This window comes from Taurulus bubalis, assembly GCF_910589615.1.
Source record: "Taurulus bubalis genome assembly, chromosome: 13".
NCBI lineage: Eukaryota > Metazoa > Chordata > Actinopteri > Perciformes > Cottidae > Taurulus > Taurulus bubalis.
This window is the reverse complement of record NC_136601.1, coordinates 10,835,395-10,859,679: the sequence shown is the minus strand read 5'-3', so window position 1 is coordinate 10,859,679 and position 24,285 is coordinate 10,835,395. Positions and strand designations below refer to the sequence as shown.

At 41.9% G+C, this 24,285-nt stretch overlaps 1 protein-coding gene across 4 annotated transcripts in view; it reads left to right on the top strand.

The window, feature by feature from the left end:
- Positions 1 to 24,285, top strand: part of fgf13a (fibroblast growth factor 13a) — a gene marked incomplete at its 5' end in the record, with an annotated part of 82,467 nt that overhangs the window by 35,464 nt on the left and 22,718 nt on the right. The window contains one exon of one of the 4 annotated variants that reach the window (XM_079228432.1): positions 2,698 to 2,865. The exons of 1 other annotated variant lie outside the window; for it this stretch is intronic. In XM_079228432.1, coding sequence (XP_079084558.1) covers positions 2,698 to 2,865 — 168 coding nt within the window. Of the gene's footprint in view, positions 1 to 2,697; positions 2,866 to 21,639; positions 21,671 to 23,796; positions 23,990 to 24,285 lie in introns of those variants that run through there. 2 more of the 4 variants (XM_079228434.1, XM_079228435.1) reach the window with 2 other exon arrangements.

Here is a 24,285-nt window from a genome sequence, read left to right as displayed (position 1 = left end):
CCCTGATTGTCTGCTGTCCGTTCGTGTGTTTTGTGGGTAAACACGCTGGGGAGGCTTGTGTCAGGCGATGGCTGACCAACTGGTTAGTTGACCGTATCTTGATGGCTTATGATCATTTATTTTTAAGTCTGTCTTCAGGAGCTGGAGTCTAAGTTCATGAGCCCTGCTAAAAAAAAAATTGTTTTCCTCCTGTTTCCTCCAATCTTCTCGGTCTATAATGAGGTCAGTTTTTACTATGATATATACGTCGGATACACACTGACCAGGTAGTGGACATTTTAAACGATTAGATCAAGTACTGCCTCTTCAGATCCCTGAGGTATGTTTACAACCTCAAAAGAAAATCATCAATGTAAAACTATATATATATATATATATATATATATATATATATATATATATATATATACATATATATATATATATATATATATATATATATATATATATATATATATATATAGTATGCATTTGGAGGTCTGAACAGCCATTCGTGTTTTTCATTCGTGTCAGTTTTAGGATGAAACACTCATAAAGATCAATAACAGTTCAGCTCAGTTCCTCCATGGTATAGGGAGTTAACGTTCAATCATCTTTCATAAGGCTTACTTGACATCTTTGTCAGCAACCATCTTTCTCAAGTTGATATATCCGCGGCTCTGCAAAAACAGAATACAATTACTCTTGGGACGGCTATTTATTAATATTGTCAGTTCAAGGCTCCAGTTCTTGATTTGTATGTCAAATCAAGATAGTTCCACTGTTTTGTTAAGGCAGGGCTCATGTTGGGTTACATATCAAATGCTGACAATAAAGTGCTTTAAATCCTACTTTATTTCTGATGAATTGTATTCTACTTTACTTTACTTCAATTAAGATTTACTATACTCAAATGGAGAACCGTTCAAACTTAAATTAAATACACTAAATGTTCACGTGTGTAAAGGGGTTTTATGAATGAAAGTAAATCTACAACAAATAACCAGGTGTTTTGGCTTTTCAAATCCCGGGTTTATGAATACCGAGCAGAAATTCTCTGTAGTTTTCTGCTGGTAACGTTGCATCCAATAAAGTACATAAACCTTCACTTTCAGTCTCATGAGGCATTGATATGGACTGAATATTAATATGATAATGTTGTTTTCAATCACCCTCAAATTCCAATTAGTACTTTTCACCACAACGCTTTTCTGTACATTTGTCCTGTGTCCACAGTGTTTTCCGAAACTTTTAATTATTCCTCTCCTTTTATATATTTTAAACAATATTAATTGGACCAATGTGCCTCTTATACATGTGGACTTGCTTTTGTATTTCCTGTATGTGCTTTTGTGAGTGTTGGGACACAAAAGGAGAGCAATGTGTGCTTCTTGATCTTATTTTTGTGAAGAAGACTCAGTGTGAAAATGCAGTGCATGGAAGTCAGTGAGTGGGAGTCTACATAATATTTTAGTTTATATTTAGTAGTTTAGTGTATTCTTTCTCGGAGAAGAGGCTGAAACGGTCCTGTAGTCCATTCATGTTTCAGCTTTCTGAGTAACGCTGACTGAGGCTTACATGCGGTACAAGATTGTGATATCGTCACAGTATGAGAAGAACGGATATCGGGTCATCGAGAATAAAACGGTGTGAACATGGGACACTATTCATGATGCCATTTTTCTGGTGGGTTGAATTAAACAGAAATGAATTATGCTGGTCACACATGTCATACATGTAGGGGGGATTAAGTATTGTGGAGGTTCTGATTAATAGCCTTCTCTCCAGCCGTTTTCATGAAGTAGTAAATGTGTCAGAGAGAGAGGCATTGCCCTCAAATCCATTAGGAAAAGAAAATACAATTTATTTGGGTTGATTCTCTTGTAGCTAATCCACCAACAGAGAAAAAATAGGTCAATGATTGAAGCCAAGCAGGGACTTTGCCCAGAAGAGGACAGATGCAAAAGATCCAATACACACAGACAGAAACACAGGGCTTTTCACAGGATCCCAGAATTCCTGCAGACACACATGCAGAGTGATGTCATAGTAGCGCTCCTTAACACCACTTTAAACATCACATGAGTTCACTGGCCGCTCCTGGAGGCCTGTGCATGCCTTTCCTTCTGCCTGCCTGGCTCATACAGTACATGGGGTGTATATGTGGTGAACAGGGGAGCCACACTCACCCACCACCTGACCTCAGTTTCAGCCGTCTACTATACACAACAGCAGACTGCCCTGAAAATCCAACAACCTTTCACTCCTCTACCGACCCGACAGTCACCTCATCAAAGCGCAGCAGCTCATGGATCTGTGTCTGCCATAACACTGACTTTGAACATAGTTGTTTTCCTTTCCCTTGTGTTATTTGATCACTTTGCTTTTTTAGTGACACAGGATATATTTAACGCTTCTCCCAGTTGTTGGTTGTGTTTAATTTGATTTGTTTTGTGAACTTGGTGTTCTTGATCTAAGCCTGCTATTTCTTTCTTATTCTCTCCTGTCACTCTATTCTCTCTCTTCCTACTCTCCCTTGCTTCTCTCCCTGTCACTCCGTGCTATATTACAGTTATTTAAAGCTATTAGCTGTAGCTAATATGTGACGTATTATTATTTGCCTGTGTTTTTGCCTTGTGTTTTTGCTGTTGTTTGCCTTTGTTTCTGTGTGTGGTGAGTTTTCTAACCCCAGTTCATTCTGTTATGGCACCACCGCAGTCCAGGATGACGCTGCCCCAGGTACCCAGGAGTACATTATGTTACGGCAGGACTCCATCCACTCTGCGGATATAAGGAGTAAAGGGTCCCCCTTTCGTGCTAAGTGTCACGAAATCTTCTGCTGCCCGCTGAAGCAAGTCACCAACAAAGACAGCACAGAGCACGAAGGTTTGATCGCATCCCCTCCTTGTTTTGATTTGCTGATGCTCCTCATATCCCCTGCCCACTCCCATCTTGTTTTCCCCTCTCTCATATTCTGTGTGAACTGATAGTTCTCCGCCCCTTCAAACTAAGATCCCTTTCATTCCTGTCTCATTTTTCGAGAGCATCTGGTGAACTTATGCCGCTTTCTAGCATGTGTGTGTTTGTGCACGAACCAGCGTGTCAGCGCTTGTGTCTGTGAGTGAGTGAGTGAGTGAGTGAGTGAGTGAGTGAGTGAGTGAGTGAGTGAGCGTAGTGTAAGGCTGAATGCTTATGGGCATGTTTGCTTGCAAAGAACCTGTAGGAGGCCATCTCTCCCTGGGATCCTCCAGCCTTTGTTTGTACTGTATGAGAGAGTGTGTGTGTGTGTGTGTGTGTGTGTGTGTGTGTGTGTGTGTGTGTGCGCGTGCGTGCGTGTGTGTGTGTGCCTGCACACCTATACGTTGGACTGAGTGAGGAGCACAGCATCTGTAGCCCCTGTCTACCCCTCCCTACCTCAGACCATTAACTCGGTCATTGCCTCCCGGAGGCACATGCACAGACCCAAACAAAGTGCAAAAATAAAAGGGGTAATAGCAGCTGCTGCCCTAATGAGTTCAATGACGGGGCAATTTCAGTGTGCGCTTCCACGTCAACTGGCTCATAAAACAAAAAAAGTGAAGCGCTTTCATCTTCCTGTTCCATGTTTCATATTCATGACTAAATAGTGATCTACTCAGCTAGAGACTGCAAGTCAGCAACCCCCGTGTTCCCTGTGCTCCCTATGGCTGCATCTTACCCTCTCATTGCTTCCTTCCTTACTTCCCTTCCTCGGCTCCTTTGACAACCTTGTTCCCCTTTACCCCAACCTCTATTTCCACATGGTTTGTGCTTGTAGCAGCATGCAAATACACCTGCATGCATACCTTACACTGTATGTTATCAAAGATTGTACATTTAGGACACGCAGTAAAGCAAAAAGAAGAAAAAAAAGATCCTACTCCAACTCCAAGCATGCTTCCATATCCTGCACTGTCTGGCACTCAGGCTCTTTGACTGCCTCATTCATCATCTATCCCTCGATGAGAGTGCAAAGATTGTAGAAATTGCTTTCCTTTGCAGACTTCCTGACAGGTAAGCTATGAATTATCTTGCTCCTGATATGTTTTCTGCAATGTATTGGTGTGTCTTCTGTTGCATCTAAAAGAGGGCCACGTTGGTACCGTAGTGCTACAGATATCAGTTAACCTGTTGATAGATGTCTGTGTGCCTGCTGAAGGGCTCAAGCACATGCACTTATCCTTGTGGGAGAGAGAGAGAGGGAGAGAGAGGGCAATAAAGCAGTGGAATACAAGTGGAGGTCTGGCTAGAAAAGTACAGATGTATTATTCAGTTTGGCTGCAGCTCCAGTTGGACGTGACTGAATTTACAAAGGAAAGAGGGGAGACTACAGCTGTTACGTAAGCTGTTTGTGAGGACGTCATTAATGTTGATGCATGATGCAGATGGAAAACCATGTGAGGAGCAGCCAGCACACACACACACACACACACACACACACACACACACACACACACACACACACACACACACACACACACACACACACACACACACACACACACACACACAATAGACCTTTCTGCTAGTATCCTTTCCATAACAAATAAAAACAACATACATATTTAAATAGTAGAAGTTGATATATTTGCACTTTTTTTTTTTTTTTTTTTAGGGAATGGTATTCGATATGAAATGAAAAACAAGATGGTCGTATGTTTTGAGAGATCTGAGCAGTAAAGTCAGCCTCGTCACAATGTTACCGTGGCAACAACATTCCAACTGCTTTGTGTTGCACTTATTAATTAATTGTTATGGATGAGATCATTTCGCTCCATATTAAATATAGTTTGTAAGTCACAGTGGATTGCGACACAGACAGTCAGGAACTCTGGTTGGTTGTCTTCGATTTGGCAGCTATTACTCTATAAGCAGTAAAAGGCAGTGTTTCGAAGATATTGTTGACGTGTTCAGTGGAGATGCTGTAGTGTGTCTGCTGCTGTATAGATAAGTCGCTGACAGTGACAAGTGTAAGGTTCAAACATTAAGGCGAGATCTAACGAGGCTTTGGCAGAGTCGGTTATCTGCCGTATCATTTCCTCTGAGTCTAATTCCTCTGATGCATATCCCAGCAGCACTACATTGAGGTGGCTGATACAGAGAGCCAAGATATGGGTTTCAACAGTCACTGGAGATGTGCTTGTCAGAACAACACATCGGCAGCACAGAGGCTGGGCCTCTGGCGCCCCAAAAGGATGAGTTCAGATCATATCGGTTCATCTCTGTGGAGCTGCAGGGAGCATAAGAACACAGACAGAGAGCTCTGGACTTGCCTCCTCCCTCCTGAGGTCTGTGTGTGCGGCCCGCTGTCAATCAGTTGGTCAGACAGTTTGTTATCTATCTTGAAATTCACTTTGGCACGCTCTTTGGCTCAGTCTGTGTCCCCACCTCTCGATTCCTCTTAATTCTCAAATCATTCTCTCCTCTTCCCTCTGCTTCTGTTTCTCTCTCTTTGGCTCTGTTCTGTTTCTCCACAGCAACAACAAAAGATGGTGCCCGAAGGGGCCCGATCTGTGTAAATATCCCATTCATAATTCAGACGACTGCAAGACTTGGTGTTTATAGTTTCAGGCCACAGACAGACAGATATCCATAACGAGATGTAAACACAGAGGTATAAGGCATGAGCAGTATGTGTATGTTTTCATTTGTGACACAATGACGTTTAAAATGCCAAAACGACTTAGAAATAGAAATATATGTCACTCACAGAGAGGAAACTATTCAATGTGATCAGTAACCTCTGGGAATTTGTCTGAATTTTCTGAGCATTTGTCTGATTCCCACTAATATTAAAAAGGTTGGAAATGAATGGGGCTGTCCCAAGTGAATCTTCCGATAAGTTGCCAGGGTTCAGGATTGATCTGTGTGAGTTATGGTTGACCCAGCTGTTTTCAGCACAAAGAATACAACTAAAAGCCAAACTAACCAAAGTTAGTCTTTTCATTACAAAATGTTCTCTTTGTGTTTCCACTTACTTGATTTTAACTTTAGATAACTCAGACGACTGAGAACAAGCACTGTGGATTTTGTCCCCCGGCTCTTCCATTGCAAGCACATTGTCATATTGTTCACATCGGCACTACAATAATGTTTTGAGACACTTGAAAATTAACCTAACCTTTAAAGTATCAAACCGGCAGTTTTGTGTGCATTTTATCTGCAAGTCGCATAATAATTCACATTATGCTGACCTTTTGGTAGAGCATACAATACATTGTTAGGTTGGCTTCCAACCCTCTGCAGCCTTTTGTATTGCTTCATTTCACTGTATCTTGCAGAAATGTGAAACTTGCTTGAATAGTAATTCACCATAATAAATGTTGTATCGCTATTACTATAAAGTTTATGTTTTGTATGGTAATGGAGTTGTGAGAAGGGACTCTATGCAGAAAGTCAGTTCACTTCACAGTGCAGGCCGACAGCAGGGAAGTGCAGGTACAATTCGAGTGGTTGAACTGAAAAGGTCTAACGAGGCCAACGTGAGGCGATAACAAGTGTTTGTGTTCGCCATAACCGACCGTGAACACTAGCACCATCTAAGCAATATAATGAAGTCAGTAACGTGATATGTCTTCTACAGACAGAATCAAGTCCAGCACCCGTGTTGCTCGACATTCAGACCACTGTCTAATTGGTTTCAGCCTTATTGACAAAATAACTCATCTGCTGCTCACCGAGCCAAGAAAGTGTAAGCAGAGGAGCAAGAGGGATGAGTAGTAGCCCCATTTATTTCCCACACTCCATGTAAAATGCATGGTGGTGATGCAGCACAAAGTCCAAGGAGCGCAATTACATTTCGAGGGGAGGGCGAGCATCGCTCCTCATAACAAAGTATCCCATTGCAGTGTCTCACCGAGTCCTGCACACTACTGCAATGTTGACAAGAGACAAACATGGAGCCTCGGGATGCACTCACGCTCCAATAATAGCTTGTTTAATTTTCCTTCTTTCCTCTGCAGTCTTTCTGCATGAAAGCAACAACTCTGTTTGTCTAAGTCAATACATAAATAGACCACGCATGAATAAATAATGTAATTTGGTGCCTGGAGAGGCTGGGAGGAGAGTGTCAATGTCACACTCGTTCTGCTGCGCTTACCTGACCTCTCTGGTTGCCTACAAGTGCGCATTTGGCCACATGTCAAAGTTTTAACTGGAGCAAAGACTTTAACAGCTTTATTTTAACAGCTGATAAGAAGAAGAATAAGAAGATAAGGAGTAAAGTCTCAGTGAGACAATATCTATGTTAAATAATCCCACATATAAACATATAAAAGAGTAGTGTTTTACAGGCCTCATTTTATATTGCTTATTAAATGTCACCCTCTCTGAAGTGGAATGTGACCGTTATAAAATATGTGAAATAGAAAAGGGTGTAATGTAATCAACACCTTCGCATGGGTTTTCACCTGTAAGTGTAAAAGAGTTGACATCCACGTGCACAAGTGAACATGTTGTTTTAACGTCAAGAACAAAATCTTGACTCCTCGTATTTCCTCAGATTAAGGCAGGGATGTTGTCACAGTGTTAATTCTGGCCTGGCTGGGGCTTAATCTAAAAGGCACAAAGACACAGCAGGAGTGGGTGTTTCTGACAACATTAATGAGACACTACTCAGGAGACTAGCAGAGTAGTGAAGTACACTGAAGTTGCCAGGCCCATTACATTCCATCAGTGTCTATTTAATTAACAATTCTCAAGTATTCGCCTCCGCATCCCAGATCCACGTGGTAGACTCGACAACAGCCAAACAGACTGTGAAATGTAGAGAATAGTTATGAATGAATATTTGGAATGGTCACTCGTACTGCGTGTCACGTAAACATATTAGAAAATCTTATACAACCAATGAGAATTGTGAAATGGCGGGCCTGAATTGCACAGTGCTCTTGATATATGTAGCATATGTGGCAAATTAGTAACTTTTAGGGAAACATTTTTGCATCGTTAGCGTGTAACTTGTCAGCTAAGTAAACTGCTCATTGTTGTTCATCCTCAAAAAGGGCAACAGAGACTGAAGGGAGAGTGCAAGGGAGCCGAATGTTGTCGTAAACCAGTGGGAGGCTTCATCTCAACACTCCACATCTGGGATTACGCATGTCATGTTTGTATAGTGCATGCTTTGATGGTAATGCTTATACAGTACATCATTTGTCATATGTTAATGGTTTGAGAAAGATTGATATTTACTGAATAAAAAGATGCAAAGTTACAGTACAGTAGCAATATGCTGTTTTATACACCACATAGACAAAAGCAGCTATACTCACTTAGACCCTGAAATCCCAGTTGATGTCACTAATGGTCATAACTTATTATTATTTTACTTAGTAGAATTCCCGTTTCTAACTGCAGACCAGCTCTAAATCTCAGCTAAGCAGGAACAATCTGTAGAGTAGTCAGGTTATAGTAACTGTGACATAAGCAAGTGTGTAAGTTTCCCCCAGAGTGAACAAGCGTAAAGCTATTTAATTGGGGCAATGAGGCACACTGCTGAGTCAGCACCACATTAATGGGAGTCTCGCAAAGTGTCTCCAAACAGCTGCCAGGATAGAGATTAAAGATACACACGAAATAGTGTCATTTATTAGGGAGAAGACATTTAGTAGATAACATAATACATGTGAACAAATACTGAATCTTACTGTAGAACATCCACTGCAATGGCTACTGAGGGAAATTCTCTCTTTTGCTACCACTGACCTAAACACTGGTCTTACTAAACCTCATACTTTGATGAATGAACAGACCAGACTTCTATTTGTCAATTTTAATTTCACACTATTAATCATTTCTTCAGAAGCTCCCAAGCGGTGGGTCGTGATCTGAAAGAGTTTACGGGTGTTTCCTGAACAACTTTGCCAAAAGACATGCAGTGAATAACCAACACTGCCAGACAGTTTGAGGGTCATGTCATCTTGGGGGCAGGCGGGGTTCATGTAAAGACCTTGCATGCTTCATCTCAGGGAGCATCGAGTAATGTGTCAGCCTACCAGGGCCGATGTTGGCAAGGATTCATACAGACACCCAATTTCTCCCATCATGTCGCCCGCAAGAGGTCTTGGCTCTTCCACTGAGCCTAATGAAACCCAATTTAAAGACCAGAAAAGTTATGCCGCCCTCCACATAACATGGGTTAAACGTACTGTTCAGTGAGATGGTCAGATGTTGGATTAAGTAGGCCAGCTTACATTAAATAACCTTTGGTCAAGAATGGTATTAGCTTTGTAACGGCAGTCGGGCTAGATGCTATGCCGCTTCTTTCCCCAACACCCTGTCTTGGTTGGATTTTTGTGTGCTTCACTAGAGACTCAGTTTGTTTGTTTACTTCCATGTCAATGGTGGTCAAATGTCCGGGAAGTGTCCAGGCTATTCCACTGTTGCCTTATGCCGACTCAGTGGTCTGTGTGCTGTCCAATGTCCAATGCTCCTCCCCAACTTTGGAACAGCAGCTACTGTGAAAATCAGCTAAAGCATCGCCATGATATTTAATCATTACGATGATGTGTCATAATGGCTGTTTACAATGCTATGCAATTATGCTCAGTTTTGGGTATCGCCCCTAATCGATTTGCTTAACCATACCCCAACACAGCTTTATAGACAAGTGGCTATAGTGTATTATATAGGCAGGTGTGCGCATATATGTGTCATAGTTCAAATACTCTTACTCAAATTTAGGATTTGCGCAAGTATCATCACATGAATCTTTTATTAAATAGAATGAAATGTATGCCTGAGAAGAGTTCATTGTAAATGTATGTGCCAGAGCAATAGATGGGTTCGACATAAATAATGCATGTTGTTAATGAAATGATAATTCTTCAACAAGGAGAGTTCTCTCTTGCTTCCCCAGTTGGCAGTCCTCTCCCATTCATCAGTTCCCTCCAGCATGCGTTACCGTTCACTAAAGTGTACAGTGCTCCTCCATTACCCTCTGCAGGTGTTTGTCAAATGAGCACTGATGGAAGTAAGTCACTTTCACCTCCAACACGCTCCAGCTGAGTGTAGTGCTTCTGTGTCATACAGCGTTGTTGTTCTTCATTGTTCTCAAACCCTCAGCTGGTTGTCTCACATACGCTGTGAACATGAGGCCCATGAGTCATTATCTTCAATCCAGATCTAATTTTGCAGCATGTATGCGAGCAACCGAGCAGGCTGAGGCATTGGACTAAATAAAAAACAAAGAGACACACAGGTGCTGGTGAGACACGGCAGGCTGCATGCTCACACACAAACACAAACACACACGATAATGTCATGAAGGCAAACAAAGCACATAGCTACATTCTACCTGGGTAGCTCCACAGACAACTCTGCCAAATGTACTCCCAAAAGTACAGAAAAGAGGAGCCTTGCACTTGTCTAATACACATTTTTGGGAGGGAGTTTGTTTTGAATGATACTGTTGACCTGAATGCTTGGGGGGTTGGAAGGGGGGGAAGAAAAAGGCTAAATGTATCACAATTGTACTTGTACTGTTTCTTTGTGTACTTGCCTTAAAAAATACACATTTTTGAGCTTTGTGTGCATGTGTGTGCGTCTGTTCTCCGGGCGCTGCGGCCTTATGCCAGCCATTAGTGTTAGCTCGCTAATCCACTTGCTGGAGAGATAGTTAGTCATCGACCATCTCGTCAGGCCAGCATACATTTAAAGCCGTCTCTCTCACTCACTTTCAGATTTTTCTCCCTTCCTCTTTCCCCTGTCTCCCCCTCTTGCTCTCTCTGTGTGTCTCTCTCATGTTTTCTCAATAGGTTAAAAAACCTTGTCTTCATAAGGTCATGACAGGTCAGAGTGATACAACGTGAACCAAACAAGGCAACTACATGTTACTGATGTGTTGCATTGAAAATAAATGCCTCCTCAATATAATGGTGAAAATACTAAGAGTGGCTCTTGGCCCAGTTCTGCTGGTGTGTGAGTAGGATGTCACAGGCCTCAGATGCATGTTCAGAATGATGTAATGGGGAGCAATCAGGCAGGAAGAGAGGAAGTTATTTAGCAGTACAGATGATCATGCGTATACCATCATCACAACAGGCCAGTGACACGCAGCCTCCCATCTCTAATCTGTGCCCTCCGACAGCGAAAGCATTGGTTATCATGTCCTAATCTCCACATGTTGTATACTCATTTGCAAACGCTCACATTGACCCTGGATAGTGCATGTCATAGGTCATGCCCAGATTCCCATTACTCTAATCCAGCAGTACTGAGACAAACTTGTTCTGACTTGTTGAATATCAGTGCATGTTTGCAGCAGCTACTTTTTCAAACTGAAAATACCACAGCACAACAGCTGTGCTGCTTGGGGAACTTAACCTTCGTAATATAATATGGGCCCCCAGTCATTTGTACTGATCCTTCAATCAGTAGCAGAAGGCTCACTGCAATCATTCAAACATGTTAAAGCATGACCTCTGACTCACTGCCTGTCACATTGGCCGATCTGGCTCTAGGGCCTGATAGATGAAGGAGCCCAGAGAGAATAATGGACATGTATGCCATTATTTAATCGGTCATCCACAGAAGACACTAAACCTCAGTCAGATTCTCTGTATTCTGAAGTGGTAAATAAATACAAAGATACTACTAAGCATGCTAGCAGAGTGGTTGGGGAGGAATCAATGGCTGTATCAAAAGCTAGACTAGCAGCAAAACTTAAAAAAATGAAATGAAGTTTCACAAATGTCTGCATATACAGCCATAATGCATTCTAGACCCTATCCTGTACCGACACAACTAAATGACTAACACACAACAAACCAGGTCTTAACCGTCCTTTGAAGTAATGCTGAAATGTCCTCATTACGATGGTTTTTTAACCGAATTTGGTCCTCACAAAGATATCAAAACAAGCACAAAGATACCAACAGTACGTTACATATGGTATACACAACCAATCCTGCGAGTCATAAAGGTAGAACCCTCTGAATGTCCCTGAGATCCCTTCTCTCATCAGGGCTATACCACACACATTGCACATTGCACACTACACATCACACAGAGATTGCACTGCAGTTCCTAAAGACAGCAGGATTTGAGAAGGCATGGGAAACAGGTCATTCCCATTTAACTGTTAGCTAAATCAAAGAAAGGAAGAAATACAAGCTAACATAACAGTCCATCCGTTTTTATCAGCCTGTTTTGTAAAAGGATACAGCAGAATTAAAGCATTTGTATTCCCATTAGCAAAGCTGTGCGATTTGCCTCCTCAGACTCTTTTTGTCCTTTTCTTTTTTACCATTTTGTGTTATATTACTTGGTTATACATATACATTGTAGAGTATTCACTGACTGAATGGCATGACAGTCATTTAGTAGTCTTAGCTCAACATCAGCACCATCATTGCATTGCTGCTCTACTGTCTTTGAATATGTGTTAATGTCTGTGAAGCCTTTACAAATAAGAGGCAGGGGCTGCCATCTCACTACAAGGACATAACAATAGGTTTATTGTTTTATTACATTTAAAAAAAATAATCTTAAAACCAAGCCACAGTACTACGTGTCTATACTTGGTAACGAGTATAGTTACCACATAATTGGCTGGTGGCTCGTGTCAATTTCTTGCCATGACGTTAGGTCCACAAAGGGATGAGGTAATGTTGTGTTATTACTGCAGGCCTCATTGTTATTTACAAGACCAATGCTATTCAGTAATAGTGTTGCATTTCATATTACATGTTTCTACTACAGATCACAGAGAGCCCCCACTGCCTTACTGCTGTGTTTTGCCCTACTTTTTCATACCACTGTAGGGTTGTATCCGCTCGGCACAGCTCCTCCTACCAGTTATATTCCAAATGCTGGTCCACTACCATCCATTGACATTATGTTTCCATTGATTTCTCTATGTGCTGACTTCACTAACAAGCGCAGGGACTGAAAGTGAAAAGTGGGATACTCTTCGTTAGCTAGGGAACATGACCTATTTACCCACCCACTCCCATAAGTTGAGTCACGTCTCCTGTCGTGCCATTTCCAGCTTAGTCGATCCGTTCCACCTAACACCTAGCGTTGGGGCTTTTAAATACACTGAAATAATCTATGCCAATCTGAACCATGCTATCACACTGGCTTGTTCACACAAATTCTCAACTGTCTGTGACAACCATTTTAAACGTAAGTGTAGTGCCAGAGATGTGGAACCTATTTACAACCATGTATTGCTCATGGTATGAAGAACTATTCTCATCCCTGAAGCTTCTCTGTCTCTCAGTTTTGCAGTCAGGGGAATAAACCCCAAATACTTTCCTGGAGGAAAAGCATCAGTGGCAAGGGAAATAAAGAGTGTGTTGCCGGACTAAATGAGCTTCATTAATGTTCACACCCAGCTCACTGCACTGCACATTTGACCTTGTTGCATAATACCCACATTCATTCTTGAGGCCAGACGAGATGCAATGGGGTTATTCTGAGGACAGGGACCTGGTTAATGGACAAGATCAGGGTCTAATACAAACACTTGGATGAAAGATGTGATAAACATTGAGACAGGCGCAAACGTTTCTCCTCCCAAGTGAGGCAACATGTTTTCATCTAAAAAGAAATGTGAGAGTTCAACAAAGAATCAAGAGTATTTAGTCCTCTGGAGCTATTTAGTTTCTACTGCTCACAACAAGGTCTATGGATTTTCTTGAGTTACCAGGTCATGATTTATTGGAAAGAGACATTGCCCATTTTGGGGGTTATGAGCACAACAAGCAGATTGGCATAAACCCATTACATTCAAGAGATGGCAGACATCTCTACGCTCAATATCTTCAAAACTCTGCCACTCACACAAAAACAATATAGATTAATATATAGCACTACAGACAAGAGGAAGAACATGCATTTTTGATTTGGTGTGAACTGCCCATTTAAGACATACTTGCATACTTACCATTTCTAAATCAAGAAAGCATGTCAGCTAGAGATGTAGTTCCAAGAATAGCATAGTTATAGCTTTTATCATCCTCGCTAAGAAGTGTCCATCACCTAAGACAACAATGTGTCCAAAGTTAGCAACTCTTAAAAAAGAAGCAAGCGTGACCTCGTGCCAGTCTCAGAGCTTTCCTTTGTGTCTCCATCAGTAAGTAGACAGTTTAAGCTAGCTGGTGTCGGAGATGATGCCTTTAATCTCGCTCCATTCCCTTCCTTGATGTGTCATACTGGAAAGGATATGTAGGACAACATTACTTCACTTACTGTATGCTGGGACTAAGACTGCTCTTGCTAGATGGGGTATAATTAGCATGGAGTTATTAATACAAACTTTCAGAGAGTCTGACTTTCTATATTTTGGCTGCAGCCCACTTCCTTGATTTCTCTTTGATACCAGCTGTCCCTCTTCACTGTGGCAAGAGCCCATTTCCTGTGTGTGTTCTGGTTAGTGGAGGAGGGATAACTTAAAAGGGAAGAAAAGTGATTTTGTTGTTTATGGTCTCTCAACTCCTAAACGTCGTCTCGCTGCAGATTTCCCAGCCGTGATGGGTATTGCTAAAGGGCTTCTTCCATTGACTCACCATCTACGGGTCAAACATGTTACTGTTCAATCATCCATTTTTCCAAGGGAGCATCTCTTGCACTTGATTTCCTCCTACGGCTACCTCCTGTTGTGATGCTGGCAATGATGGATAGTAGATGTTGTTCTGATAACAGGCATTCAGAAACTCCTATTAGATTTAGCGGGCTGGCTGCCTGTGGGTGCATGTGTGTGTCTACTATACATGTGTGCTTGTTGAATTATCTATACACAAGTGTATGTGTGCATACCGGCTGCTCCATGATCTTATCTTCCAATCACTCTGCCTCAGCTGTATGATGGAAAAGTAATGTGCATTAGACACCGTGTCTGTAGCGACCCAGAAAAAGGCAACATGTACAAAATTAAATTACTGTAAGCCTGGAATTTACTTTGCACTTTGTCCTCTGTCTTTTGTGCTTTTTTTCAGTCTTGTATATTGAATCAACCTTACACTGTTCTGTAAGACCTGCTGCTGTTTACATAATTTGTACTGTCTAGGTCCCCATACACAGCAATCAGTCACAGGGACTTTTAGCCGCCCTCCTCCGGCTTACAACAACGTTGACTATGATTCACCCACAATCCCCCAGGGGACCTGAGAACTGCAGGGTCATGATATTGGTAGCCACGTCCACACATATTGCATCCACGGCACGTACACACAGATATTACATTTCAATTTCCATTAGGGGCCCAAACAAAAGCGCAGCTTGCTGACATCATCTCATCGATGTTTCATAACCGATCCTGCGCGTTAAAGAAACCTGCTTCTTTCTCATATTCCTGCTCAGGGCACCTGGGGAACAAAGAAGATGGACTTTGTTAATATCAGAGAGAATCAGCCTCAGTATTATAAACCATACTTTTTTGATAGCAAATTAAGGGTCAGCTGGGTATAGGGTAAGAGAAACAGGGAGCCTCTGTTTTACAACCTTGTGCTGGGAGGAATACGAGCACGAGGGTCCGGCATTAGTCATTCCGAGGAGGCTGCTGTCTGAACTCTGGCCATTTCACACACCGTTTGGTACCTCTGATTGAGGTTTCTCCACATCATTACAGCCTCACACACACACACACACACACACACACACACACACACACACATACACACACACACACACACACGCACAGAAGTTAAAGCCCACAGCTTGCTTCCCAGCTAAATTATATACTTCACATGCAGTTGAATTAGGAAACGACAGATTGTAAAGCCATTCTTGAGTAAACTTATTCACCTGTGTGCTTGCTGGATTTTATTCACCAATTTCTGTAAAAAAGTATACGAAATACTGAGTCTACTGACTATATAAAACATTAAGTGAAAAGCAGAAAGATGGCCCAATGTTATCATTGCATCCTCAAAGTCAGTGGCCTAATATCACAATGGCAGCAGTTATTATAGTTATTGGTCAAAATGTTGTACTTACATAATGAAATAACTGCATAAATATGTTCGTCACATGAGGCACACATGAAAGAAGACTTGAAATTCATTTTCTGAGATGATCATGAAGCTCTTCTTCTTGCACTACGTCACACTTTCTGACTTTCATATAGCAGTGTCGGGCCAGATTGCATTCACACATCTAATGCATGAACATAACTCAGCACTGCACCTCCTCATCTATTTGTATCATTATCAAGCGGAGAGACACAATGTGTCTGGCACATGCTCAGCTCCTGAAGCTGTTTCAGCTCGATGTTTCAGTGCCATATTTAGCTTTTATTGATGTATAAAGTAGAATGCTTGTCCTTTCACTTGGGAAACAAAAATATCTCCAGAGAAAATATGGCAGTGCTGATCAGTTGACGAAGACTTTGAAGCCAGTTGTTATACAAAAGGTGAGAGGTTAAATGAAAGATGGCAGGCATTGCGTTTGTTCTGCTCCTAATTAGTTTTGGTGTTGTAAAGCGAGAGAGATATGGCTGGCACACTCCTACACACACACACACACACACACACACACACACACACACACACACACACACACACACACACACACACACACATCGCCCTATTAATACAGTAGTGATGTTTAAAAATATATGTGTTTTATGTTATTCACACAAGATTCACCCTATTAATAAATATCTTCAAAATCATTCTGACACAAGAGTTACAGCGTGTATTTTCTAGTCAAGTGACTCCTTGCGTCCATGTCTTGAACACAGCTCTCCGGTTCTTAGAGGGCTGGGATAGATAGATCACACAATCGTTGCCATGGGTTTGTCAGTCAGCCGTGACTGTCTTGTGTCCCCCTCCTCTACCGGAACCTTGAGTTATGGTTTCTTGCTCTGTAACATCCAACCCCCATTCCCAACGTACAACCTCTTTCTCTCTCTCCCTCTCTCTTTCACACACACACCCTCTTACGTATGTGCAGTCTCCATGGTAACGTGTGGTATCACTATGGCACTGGTGGCCTAGCATGCGGCAAGCTGCTGTTGTAGTGGATTTACTGTAACAGCGCGTGCACAAAGAGCAGACAGCGAGCAGAAGGCTGCCAAAGGGCTGAACGGTTAGAGCAGCGACCCTTTGAGCTCATCAGAGACCATTCCTCTTTTCACTTGATAATATTTCACTTGATCACCGCACTCTGTAACAAGAGGTTTGAATAAACACACTGCTATTGCAGAATCCCATGTTGAGATATTTATTTAATGGACATTTAATATCTCAATATAATCAGTGGCACAGTCCTGGTCTGCAACTTTGCCCTTTTTTACGCACCACGAGCAAGGTTAACCTCCACACTTATTCAGTGTTTGCCCTTGGAGGCCACTTTTCTCTTTGAATTAAAACATTCATTAAACACAAGGTGCTATCGTGATAGCCTTAGGTTATTAATAAGACGAGATAGCTCTAATCGTTTGCTTGTATTTAATAACACAAAAGTCAACACAGGGCTCAACCTTGGCAGCAGACGGGCCTATTGCACACTTTTCCTTTCGAGCTCTGCTCTCTAGTGGCCAGAGATGGCAAGAGCAGCGTGGCGCTGGGACCTTCTGGGTCTGTGTGAAGTCATGCGGTCCTTGCACAGGTTAGGTGTGTTTGCAGACTGAGCGGCACTATTGGTAGGACTATATTTGAAGAACTAACAGTGTAAGGAAGAGTGAGGCCACTGTCTCTGAGGCCTCACTATGCAGCAGTCTCTGCAGAACCGTTCTTCACAGTTCTGGCTCTTAAACACACCTTTTTAGCAGGAAAGTTTGAAGTGTATCAAATCTAAATCTAGTCTTGGCCTGTTAATAATTTCATACATTTGAGCATATTGCAAAACACACTCTTTCACTGTGAGTGTGTGTGTATGTGCGAGTGCGAGTGCAGTACGGTGAAGGTGCCCCCGGGAGGCCACAGTAGACTGGCATTCTGGAGCACTACAGTAATTAATGTGCCCATGGCGTATTGCTACACAAGCAACCACAAGCGCACACATACCACAGAGACACAGGGGCAGTTTCTGTGTGTGTGTGTGTGTGTGTGTGTGTGTGTGTGTGTGTGTGTGTGTGTGTGTGTGTGTGTGTATGACGAATGCCCTTGCGTCTGTCTTGCTAGTCTTATTGACAGTGACTACAGGTGTAGGTTACAGAGGTCACTTGTGTCTATATTTGTTGGAAGAGACACACTATTGCATTTGGATAAAACCAGAGGTGGGTACGCCATCTCTCATCTGATTTCTGAAAGCATAGTTCATCAATGCAACACTCGTCAGCTGCCAACTTCCACTTGCAAATGAGCTAAGTTTAGGTCTGTGGTAGACTTCAAATGAGTCAAATATAGCTATAATCCATGTTGCCTCACACAACTACTAAAGAGAACTTGAGCTATATTTTCTTCAGAGACTTCTAAATACAAATGATACTGGAGAAATTAGGATACAATAAAATGCATATGATTTGTACTATTTTTGTTTAAACACCTTGTCTATTTGAAACATAACACGTCTCTCTCCTGTTCTTATCTCACCCTCCATCATTGCTTGGCTGCTAAGAAAAGCAGGAACAGCGAGACAGACATTATCAGGCCTGTACACATTTGCACTTTCTTTAGTATCATCTTGAGGTGTTTGATTAGTGTCGGTGTTGTACAATGCAGCCCGACTCATCACCTATTTCTGTCCTCCTAACTGTCAGGGATAAACCCAGCCACCCTCCTGAAGGGGCCACACTGTCTGCTTGAGCGACAAATAGTGCCCTCTTCAATGTAAGACAATGTGTCAACAATAAGCCAAGTGATCAGACAAGATTATACATTTCCAGCTTTTGGGGGGTTAAAATGTTTTTTCTATGTAGGTTTACAAATATCGAGCAGCTTAATAAGTGAGAGAGTACAATAAAATGTCTCCTAAACTGTCAATAGTAATGATCATGCAACTGTCAAGATGTCGCTGTTTTAGTGTAATAGCTGACTTTTTGTGTATCAATAAGGTGTAATAGAGGAGTAAGACTGCGCAACTTTAGCATTATAGGCTGTAGCAGTAATAGGCTGCGCTTTCAAGTTATAATTTATTTATATTGACTGGACGGAATTTAATGTGTCATCAATAAAACAGTATATAAGCAAATCATTACACGGTTATTTAACTATTCAATATGAATCGCCCGACTAATCACGTTCTTCTGGCCAGGATTGAGTGCGCTGAATCATACTTTTGACTTCCATAGCCCAATATTGTCTAAATAAATATGGTTGTAGTCATGTCTTACTCATATTTCTAAAACAATCTTCACCTTTTGTCCAAACGTCTTCAGACAAAAGTTAAAGTCACAGTTTCAAAGTAGAATATTAGCTCGTCCTGTTACAAATGCAAGTTTTTAGTATTATATATACGAACAATATCAATATTTTGACTTGATTTTATCTGATCTATTTTTTAAACTTCTCCGAAGTAAAATTTCTTATATTGAAACCTTCGGCAGCCATTTCAAACAGTAACATGGTTGTATGTGCGCTTAATGGTAGTTTTAAAGGGGGACTACAACCATTTTCAAATGTCATACATATTGTTTCTAAGGTCTAAGACCTTAGATGTTGGCTGAACTTTTCTTGGCAATAGAAATGTTATTATCTATGTATGTGGAAGATCTACAGCTCCACTGGATTGTTTTCTTCGTGTAAAAAAGAGATTTGTTTCCTGCAAGCTCAAGACAGAGATGGCAGGAAATGAGAAAATTGTGCAGTATTGATTACAGCCGCACTAAAACATGACATCATTCTAGGCAGAACCAACTTACAGTGTCTCATTGATTATGTTTAAGTGAACACTGGCTAATGGAAAGGACAACATTTATTCGTGCTTCACAAAGAGGATCCTTTATACATTTTTTATAGACTGCGTTCTTATCAATTGACACGTTTTGGGTATTGCTTGAAGTAGGATGTTTAGTTTCTCTTGGTTTTAAGAAAGACGTGGGGACTTTGTCAGCATTCTACCTATGATCACAGTAAATATTGCCCTTGTGGATATACTTTCTACTGTGCATTAAGGAACCAGTGTTTTTGGAGATAATCTATAAATCTCAATTCAACATTGAAACAACTTTGGTGACCATCTTCTCTTACACAGTGTGAGGTTACAGCTTGATTCCCTCTCTGCCATGAGAGAAAACATCAATAACAGTAAAACACATATTTTTATCTCGACAGTATGCCTTGTGTTACGTAAGCCAAAGTCAATATATTGGTATTGATCCATGAACTATTCCTATTCCTATCTAGTTTCAGTACGTAATCACAAAAATAGCTTTCTTCCACATGACTGCTCCAAAATCTCTGAATTAATTATAACACATTTTTGCAGTTGTGACTTCATTGATTAGGTATTTGTCACTCAAAACATATTGTAGTCTCTAAATCAAATTCTGCGTATTTTACTCAGTAGTACTTTGTGAATTAGAAGTGTGTCTGCAAGTAATCTGAAGGGCAGAGGAAGAGACTGGTTATGCATTTAGTAATTTAGAGACAAACCCTGGAGCTACTGGATAGTGGGGGAATTGTACTATATGAGAACATTCCCTGATTCACAACTATTAGCTTTACATTAAACAAAAATGTGCATGTTACAGTGATGTTGGTCAAAGATCAAAGAGAAAACCTGCTAGTTTAATGTCAATAGATCAATCTAAAAACATGTTGATTAAATTGTTGATCTAAAAAGTGACTCGAGTTCTGTTTTTAGGTGGATTTTCACTTAACCCCCTGGGGTCTGAGGTCATTTTCTCGATGTTACATAATTTCTTAAATTAAATTCACCTTTTTAAGGGTAACTCTGCAAAGCCTGTCCACTGGCGCCATCTAGTGTTCAAGGTAGCTCATAGTCACTTGAGTACTAACCCTCACAAATACCTACTGTAAGGCTCCCTATATCTCAGAGCTCATTGTTTAGCCTATAATTACATACATGGACTGCAGCAATGCTGTCCTCACGTCTGTAAAGAGATGCTCTACATTCATTAACACACCGTATATATATAAAACTAGATTAATACAATAAATATGCACAAGCAAGCCAAGGGACCACACATGCATGCATTGAATTGACTAATATATGCATGCCATATTTAGTCAAACTCAGAATAAGCTGGGCGATTTGAGAAGGGGGAAAAAAGGAAGAATAAGAAGAAAGAATTGCCTTTGTGAAAATGCATTACCTAATGCATGTTGTCTCAGTTGATTGTACATCGATATTGTTCAGTCCAAAGTGGACCGGCCTGTATAACCAGTTTAGTCGACGCATTACCGGATCCTTTTACAGCATGTTTTTTTGTAATATGAGAGCAAAGTCTTCCCTGCCCCCAAGAATGAAGTACAATCCCAGCCTGCAGTTTTTCCGACCACTTTTCTTCAGCCCGGCCCGTCGCGCGCAGCGACACAGTAAACACACGCCCGTGTTTTAGCCGGATCAACAAGACCTCTAAATGAATGTTTAATGAGCATTTAGAAAGTCATAATGGCATGTCGCTAATGTCCTGTAATGATCTTCCTGTTGATGGCCACGCCTCGACGCTTAGTCTCGCACTACGCCTCTGACAGTTGTCTGACAATGGTTTGAACTTTGCTGAATGTAGACTACTCGCCTTCACTTCAGGACTGCAAGTATCCAGCGCTCTGGGCTTCGGCGTAGACAATCATGTCTTTCCCGTTGAGAAAAGCGGTTTCAGGTAGGCTGCCGTTTGGTTTTTAAATTTACGCTGCACTTGTTTTTTTCTTTTTTTCTTTTCTTTTCTTTTTCACTGCAAAATTATTTTAAGTTGTATTGAGAAAAGGCTTCCCAAAGTGGTCTTAAGTCAAATTGAGTTGATGATTTTAAGTATTACGTATTTTATTCTATTGATACAGTAAGTAGTGATTGTTTTGGAACTGTGCAGTACTAGGAGCTGTCCGTGGTGCTGAAGTGGAGGTGGCTTTAGCGCTGAACAGTTGGAGCATTTTATATTGTGTCCCCATTGTGAGTTTTGACGCCGTTTCGTTGGAGGTTGTATGTTTACTCGGGACACGTGTGTGTGAGAGCTTTATATTGTATTCGTTTAGTTTTAAAGAGCTCTTTCCTAAATTCACTTTTACTTCCGCGATATCTCAGACAAAGCGACGCCTCACATGTAATCAACGCAACAGTCCATCATGTCGAGGTGCGTTACTGCCGTTCATTATTAATCAGAAATAAAACAGTTTGGGTTGACGACAGTAGGTGGCACCATTGGCTAGGCGGATAGCTGGGCTCGATCCGGGTCTGGCGGGAGACGAGGCCGGCAGTCAGGGCTGGAGACCACAGAGAGTTTAAAACAGCACGAAAAGAGCACTCGCTTTACGTTTGCATTTTCATTATGTAAATGAAAAATGTGTCAGCAGCGGTCCATTAAGAATGCAGACTCTGTGAGGACAGGCTTCTTAAGGGGTGTAATGGCATGTTGTGTATTACTATTTGTTTTGTATAAACAATTCACGTGAGTTAAATGTGAATCCGTGGTGCCGTAGCTGTCATCCACCGGCTCGAGGCTGTTTCTGTTATTTCATCCCACTAAATCCCTGCTTATTCTACTCTGTTCATCTTGCGTTACCACCGTCTGATGATGGCTTACCTGCTGTTTCATTCCTGGCAGTTATCTGCGCGCTAAAGCGGGCAATTGAATAAGTTTGATAACATGTTTAATCATCTTTCACGGCTGGACGGTCGACCGAAGACACATGGGATGTATCTTCTGGAAATGTCGCCACAGCCAAACAGACCGAGCTGTATCAGTAGTTCTTTACTTTCCTTTACTTTGTATCTGTCCACGCTTGTCTGATAAAATATATATTTTATTTTGGTCTCTCTCTCTCTCTCTCTCTCTCTCTCTCTCTCTCTCTCTCTCTCTCTCTCTCTCTCTCTCTCTCTCTCTCTCTCTCTCTCTCTCTCTTTCTCCCCACACCATCGACGCCCCTTTCTCTTGATATCTAACATGTAACATTATCCCACATGACGGCCTATATGGATCTGTGCACACTGGCTGACTTTGTGGCTCACTAGTTAGACTCCCTCCCCCCTGCTCATCCTCCAGGTTGTCGGTGGGATGCTCTGAGCTGCGCTTGGATCATTCTGCACCCACAAAGATGCGCCTGCCGCTGCCTCACACAAAAGAGAGAGAGAGACAGAGAAAAAAAAACACAAATGGAATCTCTTTAGTGATTCGTTCACATCCTCTGCGATGCCTTTCTAAAACTCGGTTTTAAGTCTCCCTGACAGCAGCAGCCACAGTGAAGGATTTAGAGAAAGAGAGAAAGAGCCCTGCAAACACTCCCGCTGTCTGCAAACAGGTGTTTCCGTCCTCTAGCTGCGCGTTGAGGTTCATTCACGACTACCTGCCTCACCGCATACCATGTGCGCGGCCATGTAGTTTAGTGGGATGGTGCGAAACCGCGTCCGGGGACCGGGTCTGTGCGTTTTGGTTGGGAGGCAGAGACAATGATACAGTTGGAGGAACATGCAACTTTGTGCAGCTTCTCAGTGGAGCGGGTGGGTTTTATTTTCTTTTTTTTCTTTTCTTTTCTCGGAGATACAACGGACAGTTCCTGAATAACGCCCTAATTCGCGAAAACATCAAAATGATGAATTCGGACATTTTCTAACTGGCTTCTCCGCACCACTGGGACCGTTTTACTGTCTACTCGCCAGAGTCCACTTGCAAACACTTTTGTTATTTGAAGAATTTATTGTTGCGTCTGGACGTGTAACCTTCGGGATCCACTTTTCTGGGTGATCCTTTTTTTACGCTTCTGCTGAAGTTGTTTCCCGCGCGCAGCCAAACTGGCTATGGCTGCAGCGATCGCCAGCTCCCTCATACGGCAAAAAAGGCAGCAGAGGGAGCGGGAGAAGTCGAATGCCTGCCGCTGCGTTAGCAGCCCCACTAAAGCCAAGGGGAGCTGTGAAAAACCCGGTCGGCTGAACGTTTTCTCCCGGGTCAAACTCTTTGGCTCCAAGAAGAGGCGAAGGAGACGACCAGGTCTGTTGTGCAATTTCATCGGGATCAATAACTATTCATCTACTGTAGGATTCCATATGTTAAAATACTCTTAACAACATAGAACATACCGAGTACTGTTCCATTTCTATGCAAATTACGTCCACAGAGAAGGGAAGTTCGTCCACAGAGAAGCCATCTTTAGCATCTCAGACTGCTGAGGGATATATTAAACTGATACTTCATCCTTCACTGTCCAATTATTCAGGCCACACTGGACAAAATACACACAAGTGCTTATTAAGTCGATTTGTGGAAATCACTGATGACTTTATGGG